Raw genomic sequence first — 26578 nt, 5'->3', positions numbered from 1 at the left:
AGTGGAGTGGGCTGGGTCATGAATATGCCTTGGCTTTTACTGGTGGGGCTCAGTATCTGGGTTCTTTTAGCTGTGTTATTGTAGAGTAAACTGGAACTGGACAAAGTTGTTTTTTGATAGACCTTGTCATGAATTTCAAAAACAAAATGTGAATTTGAATGCTCAGGTACTTCTGATGAATTTTTAAAGCCTACAGGCTTCTAGCTGCTGAGTTGCCTGATGAGTTCTTTGGTCAAAGCCTGGAATTTTGTTTTTCAAGGTTTGGAAAAAAGTTACAATAGGCTTTGTGTTGAGTGTGAGGGAATGAGAGCGCTGATCAGGTTTTATTTAACTGTAAAGGTTAACCAAAAATTTTAAAGTACCTTTTTTTTTTCATAATGCTTTCCTTTGCAAGTGCACTTCTTTTCATCTAGGAAAACACTGTTTAGTAGAATATTGCTATTTTTCCATGTTGTGTAGACAAAATGGAATCGTCTTCAGAGTTTCTAGTCTCTTACAGACTGAGACAGCCTGGGAGTTAGTATGTGGTATTGCATAGCAGTGTAGAACATTTCACTCTAGACTGAAATCCTGTTAATATTACTGGAGTTCTCCAATGAAAGTTTGGTCGATGCAATTTCCTAAGTCCAGTGTGTTTTCTAAAGATCTTCTAAGATTATAGATTAAATAAGGTATGAGTATATGGAGTGTTTTATGATGCAGGTGTATTTAATGCCAGAGACAAAAATTGTCCCTAGTCAAAATGGGAATTGAAACATTTTAGTGGTATATGTTACATGATGCTAATATACAAAGCAGTGTAGTGTTCTAAAACATTCGTACAAGAACGTGTTTAAGACAACTACAGAGGTAAACAAGCTTTGTGGTTATTTCAGGGATCTTTCTGTCTCCCAACTCCTGAGCAGGAAGAAAACATTGGTGAAGCTCCTATTAAAACCGTCTGAATGGTGAAGAATTAATACGGGGTGAATTACGTTTAAATGCAGTACTCCTGCTTTAAAGGGCAGAGCAAGCACTTTCCTTGTGTTCCCGTGGCCCTTGCGTATTTATAATGAAACCCGTTGCAGGGGCAGCAGCTCTGTTTACTGCTGTTATCATTTATAGCTGCTGCAGCTCGACAACTTCTACCAGCAGGGCCCATCTCGGAGGGTGAGGGATCGGCCCCGGGCGGGCGCGCCGACAGCCGGGCCCGGGGTGCCGCCATTACCGGCGGTGGGCGCGGGGCCGCGCGGGCCGCGGGCGGCGCTGAGGGGTCGCACCATGGCGGGCGCGGGTGGGCGGGCGGCCGCCTCCTCCACCTCGTCGGAGTCTTACACGGGCCGCGGCTCTTCCACGCCGGGCGTGGGCGGGCGAGCGGAGCAGACGTTCCGCTACACCCTGGGGCTTCTGCAGACGCCGCACAGCACGGAGAGCAGCGCGGGCTCCTCCAGCGGTGGGGCACAGCCGGGCGGCTCCAGCGGGGAAGGTCTCGCAGCCGGCCGGGCCGCCGGGAGCGGCGCGATGAAGCCAGCGGCTTCCGAAAGAGGAGGTACGCTCTCTGCCTTATCTCTTTCTTTATCCTCCTGGTCTCTTTGCTCGGGTCGGGTTCCGAAAAAGCTGTTAAAAGCGGTGCTTACTGAGATGGGGCAGCAGCAACTCGCAGTCATAGAGACCTTTTTTCATTTAGCCTGCCAGAACAATGGGAGTCTTTCCTTGCACTTCTTTAAATAAATCTCTCTTATTTTCTGTAGATAGTAGTAGCTGAGTTCTCTGGTGGGATCAATAAACGTGTTTGAATTGCTGCACGGTGTTTGCTTTACAGCAGAGAACTGAAACATACTCAATTGGTTATGAGTTTGGGGGTTGTGCTTGATTTGTTGGTTTTTTTGGGAGTTTAGTTGCTGTTGTTTTTTGGTTTTGTTTTTATTTTTTTCCCTAGCTTTTGAAACAGTTTTACGTGCCTGTCGTCCTCGATGTGTGGTAAGAATGTTGTGGTCCTACAATGCAATACTGCTATTTGCCATCCTTTACATAAACCTACTATCAAACTACGTATCTTGGCAGGCAGCAAAAAAAGTTAAAATTCTGGTGTTTTTAAACGAAAAGAAACTGAAAAGAGTTGGCAAGTATTTTAACGCTTGCTGCAATGAATTCTGAAGTACATATATCTCCATTATACATAAATTTGAAATTAGGTAAATGGGTTTGGGTAATATATGTACGAGTACTGAGGAATCCTAAAAAACCCCAAAACAGAATGCTAATTCGAATAGGGCATGACTTAAATGTTGGGTTTAAGAAGTACCTGTATATGGTTTGGTTCATCCGGTCTTTAAAATTACTGTTTTCCCCCTGTTATTCCAGATTTGGTACCTTCTAAGAGAAGTCTCTTCTGCCAAAATTCTGAGTGAACTTATGCCAAAATCTAAGTGAATGCTATTTTTAAAAAATTGTCAATATGCATTGCAATGCTGATGTATGCACTCTTTAAAAAGTTCCCAACCAAACAGTCTGAACTAATACTTTTATCACTTGTCACAGTTTTAAGATTAAAAAAAAAAAAAACCAAACAAACAAACACAAAGAAAATCCCGCTTCATCCTCCAAAAAACCCAAACCCCAGAACCCCAGTACTGTAAATATTTTTTGTACCAGCCAACCTTGATAAAGAGTTATGCAGTTAATTGATCATCTAAAAACAGTACTGAAGTATTTTGTCTTGTGCGTCAGTTTTTAATGTAATATAAGAAACAGAAACATTTGTGCTTGCATGTTTTGTAATACCTGGAGTTTTTAAAGTTTTTAGTGGTTCTGCTGTTTATATTTTCATTCATTTTCTTAATCTTAAAAAGCAGTTATCTAAACTAGATTAAGGATGTCTTCAGTCATCTCAAGAGAATTGAAAACAAGTAAATTACGTAAATAATTTATTGGAATTTAAAAGTGTTCTGAGACAAAGATATTTTGCAGGACTTAAAAAAGTAGGTAGATCTTAAATACATGTGTAAAAGAAACTGCTGTTAACAAATACATCCCAGATTACTGTATGATTTCTGAGAGTTGATCCCCATAAATTCAAAGGGTTATTGTTCCCAAGTGGTTCTCTGTTTTCGTTTATTGTCCTGTTTTTTAAAAAGAATGCTCAGCTTTAAAAAAACGGTTTTCATAAACGTATGTGCAGTTTGAGGTAATGATTTTTCAAATGATGGGCAGCTGTGAGATGAAGTTGATTTTTAGCATTCTTTCATAAATCTAGAATATTTTACAATATTAAATGATATGTAGTAAAGTGACTTCTGTTGTATTATTTCAGTTCAACAGTGTAAATTTTTTTATTGGCACTGCAGGTAATCTCATTGTAGAAAATAATCATAATAATGCAAGCTTGTTTTCAAAGCAGTCTGATTTTTATTTAATTTTATACTCTGGAGAGCTTTCATAGAATGACGTTTTGTTTGGATATCTCTATTTCTACTAATAATAAATGAAGTTTTGTAAGCTGTTTTTTGTATATTGGTTTCTGCATAAAAATTTGTTGTGGCTGTTTTCATAATTTGCTTATTTCTCTCTCCCCTCAGAATCATATTTTGGGGACAAAAGTTCTTGTGTAGAAAATGCTAACACCTTGAATCTCACGAGTTCTTCTTCTGTGCGAGGCCTGAATAGCACACGTGTAGGAAAAACACCTCTCTCTTCTGGTAGATCTGTTTGCAGGAGCCATACCCCTCTTATGGGATATTCGGGTAAGATTAACAGCTCTTAGAGGAAATACTCCAACTTACATTTCTGATGTTATTTTGTTAAACATAGTTTAATTTTTAATGTGATATGTTAAGATACTAAAACTCAAAATACAATGTGTTTTGTACTACAGAGGATGCTGCCAAGGAACAATACACCAACAAGAAAATACTACTTTACATACTGAGAAGATGTTTTGGTATTGCATCCTCTTGCCACTTACTTTGCATTCATGTATGAATTATCAGTGTAGTTAGAATTCAGACTTTTTTCAAATTGTCCAAAATTGAATTATATTTGTGGACGTGTGGACATGTAGTGTGGTCACTAAAGAGCCCAAATTCATGCACATCTCTAATCAGGGTTTATTTTTAGGCTTGCAATGCATTGGACATCACATGTAACATAATCCTCAAGTTTCTTGATGCAAGTTTTATGTATTTTATGTTGGCGTGTTCAGAGGTGTAGAACGCTAGTTTTTCAGAACACTTACACAGTAGCTGATGGGAGTACATTTTGCAGTGCTTCGTATGAGTAAAATGGTGTTACAGGGTGCCTTGTGATGCCTTGTGCCATGTTATATGTGCTCTATATGTGCTCATACGTGCTCTAGTAACACAAAAGTAATGGCATTTAAAGGTAGTTCTTTCACGGTCTGACTAATCATTATCAGTTCAGTCTTTAGTGTTCTTAACAACTTAACTGATAATGATTCTTTCATGCATCATGTTTATCCTTGCTCTGTCATTTGTGGTGCTCCTCGATCAATCTTTCATTCATCTGTATTGAATGTAACTGAATATATACATCTGTTTTGCAGTTACATCCTCATCTGCAGTTTCTGCTCATACTGTTGCATCGGTTATTGTAGCTGTAGTAGAAGGAAGAGGCCTTGCCAGAGGTGAAGTAGGGATGGCCAGTATAGACTTAAAAAATCCTGAGGTGATATTATCACAATTTGCAGACAACACAACTTATGCCAAGGTATTTTATGTGCTAATTGTTGTGACTTACAGTCTTGAAAAAAACTTACGACTAATGGGAAGTTAAATTTCTAGTTTGTGGAAGAGATTTTTCAAAAGTGGAAGTAACAAGTTCTAGAAAATGTGCAGTGTTGAAAAGAGTGCTGTTTTCCTTACTGTGCCTCAGATATTAAAGAAGAAAGAATGTTTTTCGAAAGAAAAACAGGCTCTCTGCAAAATACACCGTATGTGGGACTGAGATGCCTTGTTTGGAAGAGCATTGGGCAATATATGGTAGTAGAACTTGCAAGTGTTCTTCATCAGGCAAAACAACTCTGAGAACAGAACTGCATAAATGTGTGTGTGTGTGGTAATTATAGGTCTAGCTTTGGTTACTTAAATATTCCTTCTCAGTTAGAAATGAAATTCACTCAACTTATGGCCAGCACTGCATGTTCTGCATTAATTTGGTGAGTAATCTCTGGTTTATGCAGCAGCACCATTAGTGAAACATCTTTCATGGTTTTATTGTAGTTATGCATGCTAGAAAATAATGTGGCTTGTAGCATCTTTACAATATTCAAAGAAACAAAAGCTTTATTAGGACGGTAACTCACTCTGACTCAGGATGTAAACGACCATCAAATCTGTTTACTAAAACAGATGTTGTATAATGTTTGGGGTTTCTTTGTTTTGTTTTATTTTTAAGCATTAGTGCTTTTAAAGCCTGTTCTGGTCTTAACACATAGCTACATATTGAACATCCTTTGTAACTGCCTCTCAGGCCATGGCCAGATTATACGTTGTTTTCCTGCCTTACTGTTATAAAAGCTGGCGTTTTTATTTGTACACATATGTTCCTAGTTTTCTATTTAGATTACAGAGTTCTCCATTCTGTGCTCATACCTGATACTGCACTCACCATTCAGTCAAAAGAAGAGAGATGCTAGTGTACAACTACTTTTCCCCTAATGCGGGAAACGCCCTAACAGCCTAATTTCTAGCCTTAATCTCTCACACCTTTAACAATGTGTGAAAAAATTCATGTCGCCAGAGGTTTATGTCCACAGAGGAGACAGAGGTGTCCTGTACCTTTTATTCATGAACAAAGGGAGAGGCCATGGTGCATTTCCCTATGGGGTCTCTCAAATTGTTGGAGGACTGCAGCCTCCTTTTTATCCTAATCTTCTTGGCTGCATCACCTTTGCCCATTCCATATTGGCTGAGGTACTTGGGAGATACAGACTTCCCGATCTGCCTACTACATGTCCCCGTTAATATGCTCCCCCCTGTATAACGTATGATACATGACCGTTAAAATGAGCTGTGAGTTCACCCTGGGTGGGGGAGTTAAAATATTCATGACCCTATTGAGTCTTTGTTCTTCTCGAAGTTCAGGAGTTGAGCATGACCTTGGCTAAGCAGCAGTCCGTATCAATTAGTACCAGTTTTTAAATTGATGGTTTGTCCCGTTACTTCCTTATCTACAAGTCTTTGGCCCTATCTGCAAGCAGATTCACACAATCTGTTTGTAAAGACACAATCATGTTACTCCTTTCAACAATATTGTCTATCTGCTGATCAGCTGTTTTCTTACACTCTCAGAATCCATGCTTTGCCTAGTGATTGGTATCCAGCCTCTGCTGTATTTTCTCCTTCTTGTGCATACTTTTGTTTTTGAATGTTCTGCAGATAAATTCAGGAAAGTTTATTGTATTCTTTAAGTTCTTCAGGATTTGCTGAACTGTGATGCCACTGGAAAAAAACTTTCTAACGATTAGTAGATATGAAGGGCAGTGACAGCCCTCTCACCCCAAATGCCCTTAGATTTATTTTGTTTATTTTTTATGCTTGTTTACCTTTTCATTGTGACATCATCTGTCCCTTCTTGCGCATCCTAACTTCTAAGCAGTTAAAATATAGTCTGTTTCTTTATGTTCCTCCCTTGAGAATTTGTGAATGCTGGTATAAATGAACATAAATGCATAATGTTGTTTGTCCTTTCTTATACAGTCAACAAGTAGAAGAGCATATAGTCTACTTTAAATCTCTACAGAGGGTGTGCATAACATAAAGCTGGTAAAATACACACATTTTTAGCCATGTTAATACCGAGATGAATGTTACTAGAGGAGGTTAAAGCAAAATCAAAAACTAGTCTCAATCGAAAGATTAGTAGTATTCTGATGTTGCATTTCTTCATCATCCAGAGCACCCTTAACCTTTCAGCTGCAAGCCCAGAAAGCTGCCATCTGTTGAAATAAGTCCTTCTACCCCATCATAGCCATTGACTATAGTTTTGGATATTTCTCTCTTGCTTCAACAGCAAGCATGATTCTGTGTTCAAATAACGGGAGATAAGCTCTATATTTTGTTTATTTGTTTGTTTGTTTTTAATTTAGTTTTGTGTATATTTAGATACATATGAATTTGACTCATTAGTGTAGAAAATTTGGAACTTGAACTGATTTTAAAATACAAGGGTTCTGTATTTCATGATTGCTGTTCATTATTGTCTAAAATATTTTAGATCATATCATTTTTTAATTGAATTATTTTGAACTTTTTGTTCAGGTTATTACTAAACTCAAGATTTTAACACCGCTAGAAATAATAATGTCAAACACTGCTTGTGATGCAGGGAACACAACAAAATTGTTCAGTCTGATAACGGAGCATTTCAAGGTAAGATCTAAAATTTCTTTCGATGTTTTAGAGTTCTTGTTGATCACTTTTATAGGATGGTTGATTTGAGAGTTTTACACAACTTTTAAAATCCTCAGTGTGGACAGATTTTGTTTTCTGTGATTCTCAGGTCTAATTTTACAATGGTAATGAATAAACTAAATGCAGCTCCCATGCTGCTACTTCTAATACTGACAGTTACAGAGATAAATATATTGCTGATTAAAGCTGAAAGTCTTGAATTTGTGGCATTGAGTAATTTGAGTAATACCGAACCTAGGAAAGATACAGAAATTTTAAAAAAATGAAGTATTCTCTTTGCTTCTCCCTTGTTCTCTCAGCCTGATAAATCAATGGCGCTGATGTATCATAGAATAGGAAAAAGAACACTGTCAGGATAAAAGAGGATGAGATGAACTAGTATAAGTAATTTATGAGTATTAAAGTCTCAGAACCTTTAAAAAACTATTAATTACTACCTGAACTGCTTCATGCCTACAGAGCTGATGGCTTCTTCATGAGTGCTCTTCTACTTCCTGACCTCTCTCCTCTTTTTCTCACATAAATTACTTGTGCATCACACACCTTCAGTTACATTGACCTGCTTGTGCTAGTAAGGTAGAATGAATACTTCTATGAAGACAGATTGCAGAATCAGTTGATAGATTTCTTGGAAACAGGTATTACTAGAAAAATACAGAAGTCTCTCTGATGCAACTTTTAAAACTATTTGTTTTCATCCCTGTCTTCATAGAATGTGACTTTTACAACTGTCCAGAGAAAATACTTCAATGAAACAAAGGGTTTGGAGTACATAGAACAATTGTGTGCATCTGAATTTAGCACCATTTTCATGGAGGTCCAATCGAAGTACGTTTAAATAAGGAAAAGCATACTGTGTCCAGATAAGTTTTTAACAAAATCGTTTTATGTACTCATTACATATGTCTGTGTCGTGTTGCAAAAGTTAGAAAATCATCACAGAGCTGTCTTTTTATTTTGCCCTCCAGTGTTTCTGATATATCTAGAAATGTAAATAGAAAGCCTGTTACATAGTCGGGTGTTCTTTTGAGTTTTCACAGCTTTCCACTTTGTCTTTTTCATTCTTTCCTTAAAGATACCTTTTAAGAGCTATGATTGCCTTTCTTTCTGGCCTCAGCAAGCATTTTCCATGTATCAACAATTTTAAGTGTTGATACTTGGTGACCAGGGTCTTCAAGTCACGTGTATGTGTTGAAATATGTATGTTCACAGTGCCAGCTATATAGTGTAGGCTGTCAAGTGTACAGAGGCTCAAACATTTATGAATATTTGATTTGCACGAATATATGTTCACTAGACATGGGTTTGTGCATATTTAAAATATACTGCTTTTTCAGTGCTATCAATTGCAGTAGTTGCCAAGCTGCAGTAGTGTGAATGTTATTTCTGTAGTGCACTGCTTTTGTGGCGTTTTAATAGCAGTATTCAACATTCATTAAAGATTGTTTCTTTCCAAGGTATTACTGTCTTGCAGCTGCTGCTGCTTTGCTAAAATATGTTGAATTTATTCAAAACGCCGTTTATGCTCCTAAATCGCTCAAGGTGCGTTTCCAGGGGAGCGAGAAAACAGCTATGATAGATTCGTCATCAGCACAAAATCTTGAACTGGTAATTAATAACAGAGATTCTCGGTAAGAATAGTTTTTTCAAGTTACGTTTTTATAAAGATGGATTTCACTAAGTTTCCTTGACATTTGTGTCAAAGAGCAGACCATTATATTTATTTCTATATGAGAGAACTTGCATACCATTCAGAGCTTCTAAAAAAAATATTTTGACAGAGAAATACGTTACAGTTCAGCACAATATTTCTAGCACAGGAAATCCTAAAGTGAATTGTAGAAAGAGATGATGCATAATCATCTTTACATTGCTGTGTATGCTTTAATCAGACTTAAAAATTTTATTTATGCAGAATTTCACAGGCTAGTAAATGAAGAGGCAGTATTTCTGCAAGAAGTTCCTTATGTTGGATTGAAATACCTGCATTTTACTCATTTTACGCAAGATACATGCTTCAGCCTTGAAAGGTTGTTTCGTTTTTTTAGATCTAATGGTGACAAAGAGAGTAATTTCTATACTGATGGTAATGTGCAATATGGTACTTGATTGCATGGTAGTTTTCCATATGGAGGTCAATTCTTGGAGTGCTTCCTTCATTGGGAGTTAGTTGCCTTCTAGGCAGAAGAAACTTCAAGGCTTACCTTCTCCAGACTGTTACACTTCTGGTTAGCAAGAGAAATATTTGGAACTTGCATTTTGCTGCCTGTCAGTTTCTGAGATCCACCTCTGTTTAGATGTCCACTTAACCACCCCGATATAAAAAGGGGAGCCTGGAGATTCCTCATTCTTCCAAGTACTGTTTATAAGAGCTTTCCCCCTTGGAGAGATGCAGTAGAACCACAGAATGCCTTGCATTGAAAGGTACTTTTGGAGCAATATTTTTCTGAAAAAATATTTTTCTGTTCATAATTTCACAGATGGTTTTGAGAGGAAGGTGGTTATAAGAGGAACTGAGCAACAGTAAACTGCTTTAAGTTTCTCTGGGGTTTTTTTTTAGCATTATTGATGAAGAATTTTTGCTGATCCATTGGCAAGTTTGAATCAGCCAAACATAGCTGTTTTTATTACATAGATCTTACCTCCAAAGCTGGGGTAGATACCTTTGTATTAGGTATCAACAGGTAAAAGTTAATAGTACAGGCACGCACTAGAAATACCTAAGTCAAATTTGTGTGCCAGTCTTAATTCTGGAGGAACTTGGTCTCTCTTCATTTAACTGTGCAGGGAAGTAAGTCCTCAGTTGCTTAAGGACAGGCACTGTGGATAGCCTCCCAAATGTAGAGTTCCACTTAAGCGTTGTCATGAGTTGCATGGTATGGTATATGCACCCTCAATACAACTGGGTTTGGATTTCCTCCCCTTTTTTTAAATTCTTTTGGCTATTGCTTTGCTTTTTTACGCCATGGTATTTCAGGGTGTTTCTGCTCGCTGTACCTGCCTACCTACCTACCTATCTTCGTGGTGTTTGTTTTGTGTAATTGTATCAGGTTTCTTCCTATTTGAGTTCTGGTTTAAATCAATATGTTAATATGGCCCCAGTATTTCACGGGTCTTCTTCCAGCCAATAGCAAAGAAGATTTCAGGTTTCTAAAAACTGTTTAGCTGTGTAGTAGGTGTAAATATTATAGATGGCTTATTCTACACAGGTGCAATCATCCTTAAGTGTGAAACCCTGGGATATGTTACATGTAAAAGCCAAGAAGATGAAAATAGTATTTATAAATTATAAGCATGTTATTTAGTGCCTGTATTGACTGAAATAAGTTCTTTAAAAAAATAAAACCAAAGATTATTTCTCTTTTGGACTTCTAAGTATTTTAAATAATTTTCAGAAATGTATTTCAAGTAAATTGTTCTGCTTAGTATTTGTTCTCTGATTATAATTTGAAAATTTGCCTCCTTGTGTAGGGTTGATTTGTTCATTTTTTAGTTTATTTTAGTTTTGTTCATTTTAGTTTAATTGAGAGGGAAAACGTAGATGTTACCACTGTAGTAGCGATGGAATGCTACTACAAAAAATGAATAAAATGCTAAGTACAAATGTATTTCTATACTTACATAATTGAGGGCTAATATTATATTAAATTACATTGAATCTGGCTTCCTAAGGTGCTGTAGTTCATATAATATACATGGCAAACAGGGAGACACTAAGCATTCCAAAGCATGCCTCAGATTTGTAGGATACGTGACACTTGCCATCTCTTTTTTTGGTGCCTGTATTCTTCACGTCTATTTTATTTTCAAAGGAATGGTCACACACTTCTTGGTGTTCTAAATTACACTAAAACTCCCGGTGGAAGTCGAAGACTTAGATCCAATATCCTGGAACCTCTAGTTGATGCTGAAACAATTAACACAAGACTGGACTGTGTTCAGGAATTACTCCAGGATGAGGAGCTCTTTTTTGGTCTTCAAGCAGGTAGTAGTTTATTTTGTAACACCTAATATTAAATTTCTTTTTAAACATTTTTTTCTAATATAGGAAAGTATGTAGTGTGACTCAGTATGTTTTGAAAAGTATTTTTTAATGGTTTGTTAGGTGGTGTAGTGGGCACTTAATTTTTTGAAGTTATCTGTATTATCATAGTGATACACTACTCAAGTATTTTGTTTAGAAAAGTGAATTTCTCTGATAAAGTGTATAGAAGTCTGTGAGCCAATAGCCTTTTCAAAGAATTGGAGTTTGTCTCTTTACCCGTATGGCTAGGTATGCATTATGTTTGAGGTAGGCAAGCATATATAATGTATACATGAAAAAGCAAACACCTTGCTTAAGTAGTACTTCCGTATAAATATTTTTTTCCAGTTGCTTCAGGAAAACAACATATGGTCCAGAGAAAGGTAAAATACAATACCAGAATTAGTCCACATGAAGCTGGATCATATAATCTTAATCTGTATCACAAGAGAAATGATTCAATCTAAGAAAAAAAAGTATTTCTGAATTTACAGATGTCTACCTATACAATAGTCCCTGCATGCTTAGGTATAGTAAGTATAGTTACAACAAAATAATGCAGAGAGTAGCTATTTTTAACCTAGTTTTTACCATATATGTCAATAATTTGTGACAATAGAATGTAAGGAAAAGATTAGCATTAGTATAACTAAGTAACTTTGTGCTTTAAAAGAAAATACATCTTCTTACAATTTCAGTTTAATTTCTGATGTGTCCTGTACTTTTGTTTTACAGTTATCTCAAAATTCCTGGACACAGAACAACTACTTTCAGTTTTGGTACAAATTCCAAAGCAAGATACAGTATGTTTCAAAATACACCTTACAAAATCAATTATCTGTCTATAACATTCAATATATAAATGTGATATCTATAATTCATCTTAATTTATGCAAATATACTTCCAAAAATGTTTACTCTTTCATCACTTCCCACCTTTATTCTTCATAAGTATACATTTTATTCAACAGTCAGCTCAGATGAGAGAGAGGAGAGGAATTTTCTTCACATGAGCATAAATGAAAAATGTGTTTAGTGACTTACAGTCCTAGTGACTGTTAACATCTCAAAGCAAGATTACTTTTTTCATCCGACCTTCCCTCATATATCAGTCTGTATGTTAACACATGTAATACAAATACCAAAACTGAATAAATACATGTAGTTCACCAGTGGATCTTGGTTGACACCAGACCCAATAGTTAACTGCAGTGAGTTTGAGGTAACTGAACCTCCACTCTGTTTCCAGTAAGAATATTGAAACCACGCTGTTCTAAGTTAACATTGGCCTACTGTGCTTGAGTTGGATATTTCTGCCACTGCTTCTGAGACTGATGATTCCTTATGTTCAGGCTTGTGTACCAGCATCTTAGATACTGACAACTCTTTCACCTCTCGGTGTCTTTTCACATGCTGATTTACCTACTTAGATAAAGGATTTGTCTAATGCTAGTTAAAGAAATCAGGCACAGACTCAAACAGGACAGTAATAAATGCAGGTAAATGTCTTTAATGACATAATCAAAATCCAGAATGTGTATTGCTCCCAGCTTTCCTTGTAGAAATGTGTAACATGAATTCATGAGTTCATCTGTATGACTAAAACTGTCACACAGAACACTTCTATGTATGCACAGGACCATGTACACCAAACCTTTTTACTGCAGTGTTTTCACTGTTGGCTGGTTCCAATATAGCAGAGCATTCATGCAATAGACATGCTTATTCAAGTGCTAGCTCAGTTGCTTTTATCAAATGCTGGATTAGGCAGTTCAGTATGTTTCATTCCTGCTCTCCATAAAAATTTTCATTGTAAACCTTCCACCAGTCAGCAGATGAGATGCACATCTGAAAAGCCTACAGTTTCAGTTACTAAATGTGTGAGTGGTGTGTTCAGCATGAGCATTCTCTCATCCTAAGGAGGCTGTCAACTGACAGTCTTGCTGAGATGTGGTACTTGAAAAATCATGTCAATGGTGAAATCATTTACTGCCTTTGGTCTTAAGTGTATCATGTGCAAAGATTCACTTTTAACACCAGTTCAGTTAAAATTCCTTTGAGAACTAGTCAAAGATCCATTCCACTACCACCTTTTCATGTATGACCACATCTGTTCTTTTGATCTCTGATTCCTTCATGGGACTTAGGCCCCATATTTATTTGGAGATTATCATTTCTCCATTCATGCATTTAGCACTCTTCAGTTCTATCTTTTACAGAAAAAAACTTTATATGACTGTAAGATAAGAGATGCCCTCAGTCACAAGAGTAAGGAGATACTATATATGAGTGAGAAAAGATTTCACATGGGGCCATGCTCCTATGTTCATGTGCTTATCTATGCTTACCTATGTTATTTCCTTAAAATCCTGTTGCACAGTGCACGTGTACTGCATATGCTATGCCCTAATGTCAGCAGCAAAATTCTTCATCGTAAGCGTTAATGGGGCGTACAAAACAAGGTTGAGGGTTTCTGTGAATGAAAGATTTTGAAGAACAGTCATTATTGTGAGAAAAAATTTGAAGTATTTACTGGATTTTTTGTATTATCATGTGAGCAGATGTTTAAGGATGTACATACATTAACCAAAGAGAAATCAACCATACCTGGGTTATGTTGTGTTTAACAGCATCAATGGAAAAGGTTGTGTGCTTCATTATAACACATAATGTATTTGCTTTGAAATAGTCTACAAATTGTGTAGCACTTGTATAGAGTTAAGTGTACGTAGAAGATGAAGTTTTCACAGCTTGGGCTGGCAGGGTGTTCTTAGAGTCAGTCATTATCAGTTCAAACATAGGAAAATCTTAACTACTGATGGACAAACTATCACAGCAATGTAAAATTTAGGTAAACATTTTTTGTGCAGACACAAAGTTGTCAAAGTGAGCTTATGAAGTGTTTCAGGAATTTTCATTAAATGTATAAGCCTGTTAGTGTGAAGAATATGAGTTCTACTAGTTCTTAAGTACTTTTTAAAACAGTCATACAAATACCTCCAATATTCGGGAAATTTTTCAACAGGTTAAAACTGCTGAATCAAAAATAACTAATTTAATCTACCTGAAGCATACCTTAGAACTTGTGGAGCCTCTGAAAGTAAGCTGTCTTTTTTCTTTCTTTTTTTTTTTTTTAAATAAAGTGCAGACCATTTTGTCCTTATTTTTATGAAGCGCAGTTTATTAAATTTCGTAGAATATCTCAAGTTGGAAGGGATCAATAAAGTAAAAAAGGAATATCAGTCACAGAACGCATAATCCCTTGATTCTTAACACCAATTAAAAATACACATTTGAGTCTAATACTGTGAAGAGCAGGATTTCTACCATTACCTGAATAATTGATTATATAACAAACATTTAACTGAAACTCCTGCTCAGATTCCACAGACTATTTACACAACTGCTGATTAGCCTCACTGAATCTGAAAACTTTCAGTCCTTGAAAAAGGCTGCAAAAAGAAGTAACTGTCATGTCCGTATTTTAATCTTCAACAGGCTGCTTTAAGAAGCTGTAGCACACAGCTGCTAAAGGCTTATTACAATTCTCTTGAAGATACAAGGTATTTATCTTAACACTTAGCTACTGTGTTAGAAACTCTCATCTCAAAAGTGCCTGTAAGATTAAAGATGTTGCATCTTTGCTCATTTATAGTTATGGGTATAGCTTATTTTTTTTGGCTAAAAGCTGATTTTAATTGTCAGAAAATCTAATTTTCAGCTAAAGAATACAGGAAAAAAGCAAGAGAGCTAGCCGTGATAGCAGAGTTGCTGCTGAACTGAACTCCCTTAGAAATAATTCTGAAAAGACAAGAGTAGTGGTTTCCTAGAGTCTCCATAATAATGCAAAAATCAAGTGTTGTGTATTTGAAAAAAATGTATATTTGAAAAATAATTTCTATCTCCCAAAGATGTAAATAGTATTTTTAGTCAGACTTTGGTATAGTCACACGTCATTCTGAGGTGAAAATAGAAATGAAATGTAGTGTTTTGTTTTAACAGTAGATAGTTTGCAGGTAGCTTCACTTATTTGTAATACTGTTACTTGTAATTTGGGGATGATGTTGCAAGTAAAAATTGTAATGTATTATGTATCTAAGTAGTGATACAAATGATATTGCAGATTTGGAATTATACTTGAAAAGATTACAACTGTAATTAATGATGATACAAGATACACAAAAGGATGTCTGAGTATGAGGACCCAGAAGTGCTATGCTGTTAAGCCTAACATCAATGAATTCCTTGACATAGCTCGTAGAACATACACAGAAATTGTTGATGACATAGCAGGTATTTCTAAACTAAAATTTTTATTTATTTGGAGTTTAAAGTACATTGCATTTGATGTCTAGAAGTCATGTAATCATATATGTTACAACCTTATCATATGTAAAAAGTATTTAGTATTGGGATGAATTGATTGTCGTTGATAAGCAACTGAGATTCTCCATTTCTGGATAAAAACTCAGTTTTATTTTAATGAAATTGAATAATTATATGGCGATTCCTATATTCAAAGCTCCGTTAGTCCTTGTCCTGCTAAAGTGCAAAAAAAGTTGAAGGAACAGAATTACTCCACCTAAAACATTTTGCATAAAACATGTAAATCTTTCGTTTACCTTCTTCATTTAAAATATCTGAGCTCTCTGTTCTTTATATTTTAAGTAGTCTTATCTATCTGTAGACTACCTTTTAACTAAGGTATTAAGAGTTGGAAAATACAAACAAAAGGAGTTTTAGCATGATGTGGGTTACTGTGTTTTAGTAACCTTCCTGTTTATCATTATGTCAAAATAGAAGAAAAAAAATTCTTCTGAAACTGATTTCCTTGTTTTTAGTGTAAATTGTTGATCTCTAGCTAGAGGGCCATCTTAGTTTAGTCTATAATTGGAAACCTAAAAGAGTGTCAGAAACTTTAGCACCTGTCGTATGTTACAAAGTTCCTGTCTTATTCTAATTCTACGTTCATACATAGTGAAAAATACAGATGAGACTAGTTTTTTATTCCTGAAACCTTCCATTAACAGTTTCCATCTTTGTACTGGCACAAGTGTGTGGATCTGTGCTTATGTACATGCATGTATGTAATTTGGGTTAAATCTTTGTATGTGGTACGTAGGTATGATAACGCAACTTGCAGAAAAGTACAGCCTGCCAATGAAAACAAGTTTCAGCTCTGCTCGTGGATTTTTTATCCAGATGAATGCTGATTGTTCAACATTACCTAATGGCCAGCTTCCTTCAGAATTTACAAAGGTATCTGTACAAGATATGTTTTAGCATAATATATTTATATACTTTACTTAAGATATGTAATACATTAATAAAGTACACATTATACAGTAAACAACAAAAAAAATAATTTCAGTGAAGGTATTTAGAAGTAAATGAAGGTTTAATTGGGATGTTTTTATAACTACCCTATGTTCAGTTATATAATCAAAAATGTGCAAGTACATGCAATTACGTTTTGTGCAAGAATAAAGCTGTATATCTTGCTAATTGATGTCTTAAATGGAATGACTTAATGTCTTAAGACTTAATGTCTTAAGTTTCATTAAAACTTACATAGTAAAAATGAAACTGGGCACTGTTTTTTCTGTTTCCCCATATGGTTCCCAAACTGGTTTTTAGAAACTGTTTTTCTTTCTGATAGTAAGGCAAGCTCTGATTGTTGGTTTCAATTTCCTATAGATCACAAAAATGAAAAACACATATAGCTTCACTTCAGCAGATTTAATAAAAATGAATGAAAGATGTCAGGAGTCCCTGAGAGAAATATATCACATGACCTACTTGTAAGACCTGTTAAAACTAGTTAATATTTGCTAAGTACATTTATTTTCTCCAATTAACAGCTAATTGCATGGTTTTTTAAAGCTACCTTTCTGTTAAGTTATGGCTACTTTCAGAAATAGTCTAAAGCAACATTGTTCAAGTGTACCTCCTGAGACAAAAAAAAACCCCATAATGTGCATATTGTATTAAACATGATTGCAGATATATTGGCATTTATTAATAGAAGTGGTCATCATGTAAAATTTTTATGGGTGAATTATCTACACAAAATGGCACAATGAATGCATTAGTTTTGCATCGGTAATGCAGAATTGTTACTTTTAGTCAGTTCCTTTTATTTAGAATAGAACTGTCTATTTCTGTATCTTGTCCTTGCTGCATGTCACATCGCTTTCGTCTCCGATTCACAACTTAGTAAGTGTAATGTTACCTGTCAGCTGAATGGAAATTCTTTCTAGTAACCATGTAGGGGTTTTATTGACATGAAGGTCTAAGGGAATCAGAGTCACATTTCACATGTTAATAAAACATACTTGATTCCATAGCTATATTTTTAGTTCATTCTCTGTGCGAAGCTTTCATATGAGCTGTTGGTATTAGTGGTATGTGTCTTGTGTCTGGTCAGCAGAATGTTAGCTGAGATGATGGTACAAGATCATAATTTACTACAAAGAATTTATACATTTGCTCACATCTGGTAGACATGATCGTGTTTTATGAGTGACTTTTTATCCCAATGTATGCAGTATGAACATTATAGTTCCTTTATTTCTGTCAGTTGTATAAAGTGACAGGATGCGCCATGCAACAGCTAAATCAGTGTCTTATTTCAGAATAGTGTGTAAACTACTGAATGAGATCTATGAACACATTCATTGCTTATACAAGCTGTCCGACATTGTGTCTATGCTGGATATGCTACTTTCATTTGCCCATGCCTGCACTCTTTCCGATTATGGTAAGTTTCTTCTTTGATTCTGTTATGGGCCAGATAAAGGCCCTTCCAATGGAGAATGACAAGGCTGTTTTGTCTGGTTCCATTTCTTTTTCTGCATCTCAGTACTCTTTAGGTGAGTGTCTCTCGTCTGCCGTTGCCAATTTTATGCTGATGTTCTTTCTGCTTCCATTCATTGAAATTCTGCCAGTTAGCTGCCATAAGCCTTCCCAGTCACCCTTCTCAAAATAGACAGTTTAAGCATATTCTGTTGAAAAACAGTAAGTGTATGGGCATTCTGAGTTTACGCTTTTTTCTGTTCTAGTGGCAGGAAGATAATATGAGCAGATCAGTGTTAAGTATATACTGTAAAACAAAATGCATGTCTAACTGTTTCTCTGCTTCAGTTTCTGGAACACTTTTAGACATTTTAGACATACTTCCCAACATTTTTGGAAGCAGAGTCTATTAAGGAGTCCAGGATTAAATGCTCATCTGCATATTGTTCGTCCTCTTCCCTAGCCGAGTTCTGCAATATATAAATTAGCACATTGTCTTCCATTAATGCTGATAGATAAAGTGGAGCCATGTCTAATTGATTCAGAAAAGAACCATATTCTGACGGAAATCCATAGAGATAGTTCCAGCATTGAATGGATCTTTGTAGGTGTGGTATATTCCCAAATAATCAATATGGTAACATGTAACAAAAATAGAAGGAATGCTGCTTCCTTGTTTACCATGTAGATACAGGGTACATATGTAGAAGTAACAGGAGTCCATGACCCTTGTACTTTATATGCTTTTAGCAGTATAAAAGAAAAATTATTAAAAATACTTCCATTCTTTGTATTTTTATTACTGGAGTCCAGCCCTATTTACTAGGGAACAAAAACACAGAATGTTAATTTAGAAGTAAAGTTTTAGTTATGGGTTTCTTTTTGTAGTCGTAAATCATAAAGGCTTGCATGGCAATCAGAATCTATACCTGAAAGTGGCTGGTAATTCTTGCCAAGAGCTCTGCTCTGCAAGAATTAACTTTATTTCAAAACATACTAGTTTAATAATGTAGAGGTTTCCATGCTAACTCCTTGGTGTTTTACATCTTTTTTCTCATTTAGTTCGTCCAGAATTTACCGATACTTTAGCAATCAAGCAGGGATGGCATCCCATTCTTGAAAAGATAGCTATGGAAAAACCTGTGTCTAACAACACGTACCTGACAGAGGGCAACAATTTTGTCATTATTACAGGACCAAATATGAGCGGAAAATCAACATACCTAAAACAGATTGCTCTCTGTCAAATTATGGCACAAATTGGTGAGTAAGAGTGTACAATATTAATCATCTTCAGCTTTTTTTTTTTTTCTTGGTGTGGTTAAAAATACCTATAAAGTTGAATGATTTAACTTCCAGAATAACGTTTTATCTAAATAAAATATCAACAGGTAGTTTGTAGTCCATTTGCTTCTACCAGCTCTTGCGTTGCTGACAGAGGCAGCTGTAGGGTTTTTCATCTGCCGTTGGAAACTTACGTTGGAAACTCTGTGTATCTTGAAACCTCCCCAGTCTAGAGAAGCACAGTTGCATGCTCTAGTTCTTTGGAGCACCATAACCCAATCTAGCACCCTATGCTAGATTGACAGTGAGTGTCCTTCAAGTATGCTGGTCAGACATGTGCGTTAGTCATCCAGAAGAAACAGATGACCTTGAACGTACCTAAACTACGTAGAGAAACATGTTTCGGGACAAGTACAATTAATAGATAAATAATCAACCACTTCAAATAAAAGTAGTAACAAGTACTGCAAGGTTCTGTTACTAAAGTTATAAAAGTAAACCAACTGTTTGTCAAGTCTAACTGAGACTCATTCCTATATTCAGGAATTCCTCATGACTTTTTTCTTAGAAGTAAGTCTGGTAGCACAAGTCAAAGATCTATAGAATGAAGCTACTTAGCAGTGGAGAATAAAATTTATCCATCATGTATTTGTGGGTTCAGTCCCCAGTAACTGCAAGTTCTTGAGGAATTGCTCTCAAAAACGTGAGTTTAATATGAATAAAGCAGACTGAAAAGTTTTTGGCAAAAGGTTCTTGTTCTTTTCTGTTTGGTAAAACTAATACGCTTTGAAGTCTGATAACGGCAACATAATCTTGATTTTGGGAAACAGGGATTTCTTGGGGCTAGTAAATCAGCGGACACGGAAATGTAAAACAATCCTAGAGTTTATTCTTTTTTCTGCATCCCTTTAGACTGACAAACAGCTTCAGGCATATGATTTCTTAAAAGTTTTACTGATAAGCTTCTTTAGTTATCCTATCTAGATAATAACTTTTTTCTTATAAATTAATGGTAGAACATAATCTTGCAAAACTCTGTCAAGGAAGATGCATTCTCTGCTGTGCACAGAAACCAAGCGTAAAAGCAATTTTTTGTCCCCAGAGACATATTCAGGCAAATGTCATAGAATAAGAGAAACTTGTATTTTATTTGCTTTGTAGGTTCTTATGTCCCAGCAGAGTATTGTTCTTTTCGAATCGCAGAGCAGATTTTTACCAGAATAGGTATGGATGATGATATTGAAACAAATGCATCCACGTTCATGAAGGAAATGAAAGAGGTATGAAATACAGCTATCCAGGTCCAAGGCCCATTTTTACTGTTAAGGCAGTAGAAATTGTACTACTATATTTCCACTGAAAGAGTGTACTTTTAGTAAGAAATTCAGTCTTCGTCTATTTTATGATAAACCACAGAAAACCAGGCATCTCTTAAATAGAAAGATATTCCAATGTGAGTAAAAATCAGTGCTCTGTTAGATAGTACTTTCAGCATTTTTGGGTTTGCTTAGACTTTAAACTATTATTTGTAGGGGCCTAAGCTCTCTCAGTTTCTTCTCACAAACTGGTACCATTTTGAGGGTAAGTGATATGTTCAGTGGAAAAGAGAAAGAGTGCTGTAGTGTGAGTCTTCACTTGATTAGAATTGACAGCTGTTTGAAAGCTTTGAAAAGGTAAAATCGTTGTATCTCAAGAGATTTTTTTTAAATTTCTGCATTACGTTCCATCTGAGTAACATAAAAAATGCCTATTTTAAAAAAACCCATTTATAGGAATGATAACACATTGAATATTTTTCTAGATAACGTACATCATACAAAATGCTAATGATAAATCACTCATCATTATTGATGAACTTGGCAGAGGTACCAGTGCTGAAGAAGGTATCGGCATTTGTTATGCTGCCTGTGAATATCTGCTGAATTTAAAGGTAATTCTGTTTTGAAAGAAATTTAAGCCTTAGAATGGTTTTGTCACCCTGAAAGTAAATACAGTATTTTCTCATAATTTAACATCAGTTTTTCAAAGATTTCTTGGTTAAATACGATATTTTTCATAACTGGTGAATGGTAAGACTTACGGTGATAGAGGAAACATGCTGACATAAGCTGCAGTTCTGTTCACTGGTTGTTGTGATTTAACCCCTGTTGGCTGCTAAACCCCTCCCAGCTGCTCGCTTGCTCCCCGTAGTGAGATGGGGGAGAGATAGAAAGGTAAAAGTACAAGAACATGTGGGCTGAGATAAAGACAGTTTAGTAAGTAAGGAAAGCCACATGCAGAAGCAAAATAAGGAATTCATTCACTACTTCCTATTGGCAGGCAGATGTTCAGCCATTTCCTGCAATGCCATATTTCAGCTCAGTGACTGTTACCATAACGCCGAATGTCCCTCCTTTCTCCTCCGTCCTCACAGTTTTTATTGTGGTGTTGTAGTATGGTGTGAGATATTCCTGGGGTCAGTTTGGGTCAGCCATCCTGGCTGTGTCCCCTCCCAGCTCCATGAACACCCCCACCCTGCTCACTGGTGGGGCAGGGTGAGGAGCAGAACAGCCCTTGGTGCTGTGCAAACGCTGCTCTGCAGTGGCTAACACACGAGTGAGTTATCAGCGCAACACAAGCTACTATGAAAAAAACTAATTCTAGTCCATCTAAAACCAGTACACTGGTCACCATATCTTTCCAACTTTGCTTGCAAGCTTGTAACTGTCTGGAAAGAGAATAACCCGCTCCGTTTTGTTTTGCTTATTTAGTTTACTTTTCATTTCGCTTTATGCTTGAATGGTAAAGGTGAACCTCTTCACCTGGTGGTTACCTTCCAAAATACAGTGGTAGTTCCACACAACTTGTGAATTGCTCACAGAGGTTAGAAACTTGTTTAGATAAGTGGAAGATAATTTCAGATGGATTGCAAGCTTCACCTCTACTGCTAGTTATGTGATCAACCTCAGGTGGCTGTTACAAGCCTTTTGAGTGTGCAGGTGTTTGTTTCTCCTCAGAGTTTATTCAGAGTACTTTGTGGGGTTTTTGGTTTGAAAGGCTCAGATTCTTTCTGTCGCTTCTACTTTTGATGAAGAATTCTTTGAGAGAATTAAGCAACCATTCGACAGTCATTCCAATCAACACTGGTCAGATTTTGTAAGCATTATGGATTTCCTTTTGTTTCTGATACTGTGTTTTCCTTCTGTTGAGAAATGAGCAGGAGAATCCCCAGATGGAAAAGATGTACTTGCCAATGGTAGAACACATCCCTTAAGGATTTTAATTTGCTTTAGTAATTTAAAGCCAGCTTTTCAGTGTTTTGCAGGAAAACCTGGACATCTATGAGATAATTTTTCTTATTTATTGCAGTTTATTTCTGGATAATTTCCAAAATAAATTTTCTTTCTTGTTTCCTTATTTAGGCATTTACACTGTTTGCTACACACTTCCTGGAACTATGCCATATAGATGCTTTATATCCCAATGTGGAAAACTACCATTTTGAAGTGCAACATGTGAGAAGCAGTGCTGGAAATAAGGAGAAAATTGCTTACACTTACACACTTTCTAAAGGATACACAGAGGAAAAAAACTACGGTAATGGATTCCACTGTGACTTACAGTTGGTAAAAGTTAACATAAGATACAATTTCAGTTATTGGGCATCAAATGGTATTTTTCTGATGACAGGTTTCTCTTAAGTTTGTCTCTCTCTCTCTCTCAAAAGAGAGATACAGAGATCTGCAGATCTGTAATTTGTTGCAAACACCTGAGTGTTTTAAGAAACCATGTAGTGAGATAGTAGTTTCGGCTAGTATGAAGAACTTACATGATATTTTGTAGTGAAAGAGTTGAGTCATTCTGAGCATACGCTACTTGAGTTCATTTAATCCGCACTTACGGAAGTGAATGTTCTGGAGAGACTTAAAGATGTATCTGCCATAAGCAGTGATATGACTAGTTAATAGCAGGTTGGCCCTCTTTGATTGGCAAAAAAGAATCTAATTTCTTTTAAAAATGAGAGGAATTTTACAGTATATTAGGCTAAGGCAATTTCGAGAGGGTCCACAAAAGCATCAGTGTTCTCTGAAAAGTGGATTTACTTCCCTTCTAATTTCTAAGTTATAGTGTAGATTGTGCAGATTTATGGGTCAATAAAGAGTGAGTGAGTGACAAAGATTTAAAGAAAACTGTATGTTTCCAAATCCTAGATTTTGATGTTGATTCCTTGATTTAGGTAACAGTTAATCAAGAGGAAGATAGCTACACATGACTTTTGCAAGCTATTGGTAACCAAAGACTAGAAATTATTCCAGTTAAGCTTCAAATAGTGGGACTTAAAACTTTCCTTGATCGGAATTTCAGAATAAGTTTGTTTAACTTTGGCAACACAAGCTCAATTTTAGATGTTACACCGTCACTAACTCAGAAGAATTGTATGTTTAGAGAGTAACAGAGAACAGGAGACCTTTAGAAACTCACTGTTTGTGTCTTGGCTTTACCTTACTTCAGCGAAGTCGCATTCTAAGAAAGAGTGCAAGGGCTCTTCGTGACCCCTTTTCATTTTTAAACCTGCCATATTAAACCACCCAATGAACCACAGATTTTCCAGGGGCACAGACAAAGGAAAAATTTTAAAAATCATGTTAGGGCAGAAGAAAATATTTACATCTCTTTCTTACCCAGAGTATCTGGAAATTTGGCTGTTGGAAACAAAAAAGTTGAAAAATGACATCCATGTCCACTGGATATAATTGAGAGTACAGTTATCACAACCTCCATATTTACTGCCAAATTAAAAAAACTGAACCAAGAAAGCTGTTAACACCATGGTGCCATTTTTTTCCTTTAAACCCCATAATATATCTCATTCTACCCATTTACAGTATTACCAGCAGTAACTTGAGGTGTATTTTAGAGATAGCATTAAAACGAAGTAGACATTTTATTTTGTAACTCTCAGAACCATATTGTTTATTAACAAAAAAAAACCCAAAACCAAAAACAACAACAAAAAAAAACCCCAAAAAACAAACATACCACACACAAAAACCACCAAAAAACACACACAATGCGAAAATATACCAAAATTATTTTAATGAAAAGTAAATCTTTTTCCCTTAGAAAAATAGGCTAGGTTAATTCTGGAAGACATAATGTGGAAGGTAGGGATAAAAATTACATTTTAAAAATCCTGATTTGTGTTTTATATGTTTAGGACTAAAGGCTGCAGAAGTGTCCTCCCTACCATCATGCATAATTTTGGATGCAAAGGAAATCACAAATCACATTGCAAAACAAATTTTGGTAGGTAGTAGAAAATTATAATGCTGTATTTCATAGTTTTTATAAAACTGAGATGTATTTTCAGTTTTTGAAAGGATGCGGGATAAGCACTGCCTGTGTTTTAATGAAAACAGATTTCATTAAACTTTGTTATTTCACAAAAAGGTTATACTGAAGGTCACTGTTAGCTGACAACGCAAAATGGCCCTTAGGCTAAAGGAGTATTGGATGTAATGTTTGTTGCAAACCAAGAATTGTGAGATCAAAAATAGGCTGGAGAATAGCTAATACTAGTATTTTTGTAATAGAACATTATTTATTTCAAATTTTAATGTGTGTATATTTTTAAGAACAGCACAGGCAGAAAAGCACTCCTGAGATGATGAAACAGAGAGCTGCATACCAGTTAGCAATGAGATTGGTTCAGACTGCCAGAAACTCTCGACTGGACCCAGACAGTTTGCGTGTATATTTGAAAGGCCTGAAGAAAAAGTATGAAGCCAGTTGTCCCACACCCGCAAAAATTGATGAGCAACAGTAATGTGTAACATAGGCTGTTGTTATGTTGTTATGACTACAAGATGATTCTGGTCTTTCCCATAGTATTAATACTGTCTTTTCACATGATTTTATAATTTTTAGTCTAAATTATACTCACTGATGGAAGACCATATCCTTTATGGGTTTTTCCCCTCCAACGTATGTGGAATAGAAGCATTTACTTTCTATGAGAAACACAATTCTTTTTCACAATAAATTGTATAATTCTCATCATTTTAGAGACAAAAAAAAATTTAATGTTTAGTATTTTATAAGTGATATATCTGTTATAATAGTTCTTATATCTGATACAAAAAGCACTTAGATGGTTCAGTTATCTTGCATAGATGATCTTTACTTGCACTGTTGAACCTGCATCCAGAAATACTCTTGTTCGCTACTCAAGAAGGGTCGTAACTCTCTGTCATTATGCGTAACCCAACATAACACAGGCAGTCCGGGTCTGCTGCCTCTCCAGAACTGGGCAACCAGAGCTTTTTTGTAATACAATAACAATATATTACTGTGGTATTGATACTGTTGATCAATTTTTGTTTAGAGAGTTAGTAACAGGAAATCAATAAAACGTTGAACGTCATTCTTCCTGGAGTTTGTTGGGGGTTTTTTTTATGCACAACTTCATTGAGTGACTGTAACCGTGTATTCCAGCTTGAAGGAGTTTATCTTTGCTTTTTCCAGCGAAGGTGGGAGGTGCCGGGCTTCGGCGCTCTGGCATCTGACACAGGTAAGATGGTCTGTTATTACTAACAAGAATTTCCACCTCTGCACATGGGGGAGTTCAGTAAAGTCCACGTGGATACTTTGAAATGGTCGGAGAGCCAACTCATGACCTCCTGAAGTTTTCTCATCACCTTCTTAGTTACTTTTTGGCAAACCATACATCTTTCAGTTATTTGTTTAGCCAACCCATAGATTCCAATGCACCCGTAATTCCTTAGAAAGTGATCACACAAAGCCTTAGTACCCCAATGAGTTCTTGATGCATGTTTTCTAATATTTTTCTGGTGAGTGACTTACGAAGTAACTGCCTTCCGTCAGGAAGTTTCCATTTTCCACATTCGTCTGGCCTTCCCCCCCTTCTTCCTTCATTCTTTTTCCTCTGTTTCACTGAATTTTGGAGTCTCCAATTTTTCGCTCTTCGAGGCCAAAATTAACACAACCCTTTTTATCCCATTCTCTGCAGCATCCTCAGCCCCCCCGATCTGCCAAACTCCCTCCTCCCATCTCTGAGGCCGTCCCC

General features: G+C 36.1%; 1 protein-coding gene across 2 annotated transcripts; it reads left to right on the top strand.

Annotated features, from left to right (window-relative positions):
- The first annotated feature begins 1225 nt into the window (after positions 1-1225).
- MSH4 (mutS homolog 4) lies at positions 1226-25920 on the top strand. Of its 2 annotated transcripts, none has more exons than XM_010408389.3 (20): positions 1226-1528; positions 3558-3722; positions 4541-4704; positions 7257-7367; positions 8122-8237; positions 8867-9040; positions 11222-11394; positions 12169-12236; positions 14459-14533; positions 14932-14996; positions 15557-15726; positions 16556-16692; positions 17131-17234; positions 18069-18193; positions 19291-19491; positions 20674-20792; positions 21314-21442; positions 22914-23088; positions 24710-24798; positions 25133-25920. In XM_010408389.3, the coding sequence occupies exons 1-20, from the start codon at positions 1261-1263 to the stop codon at positions 25316-25318; spliced, it is 2814 nt and encodes a 937-aa protein (XP_010406691.2). In that variant the 5' UTR covers positions 1226-1260; the 3' UTR covers positions 25319-25920. The 2 variants fall into 2 exon arrangements, with proteins under 2 accessions (XP_010406691.2, XP_019146816.1); XM_019291271.2 differs by having other exon boundaries at positions 1436-1959.
- Positions 25921-26578: the final 658 nt, after the last annotated feature.

The sequence above is a fragment of the Corvus cornix genome, chromosome 6 (assembly GCF_000738735.6).
Source record: "Corvus cornix cornix isolate S_Up_H32 chromosome 6, ASM73873v5, whole genome shotgun sequence".
NCBI lineage: Eukaryota > Metazoa > Chordata > Aves > Passeriformes > Corvidae > Corvus > Corvus cornix.
This window is presented reverse-complemented; position numbering and strand designations above follow the sequence as displayed.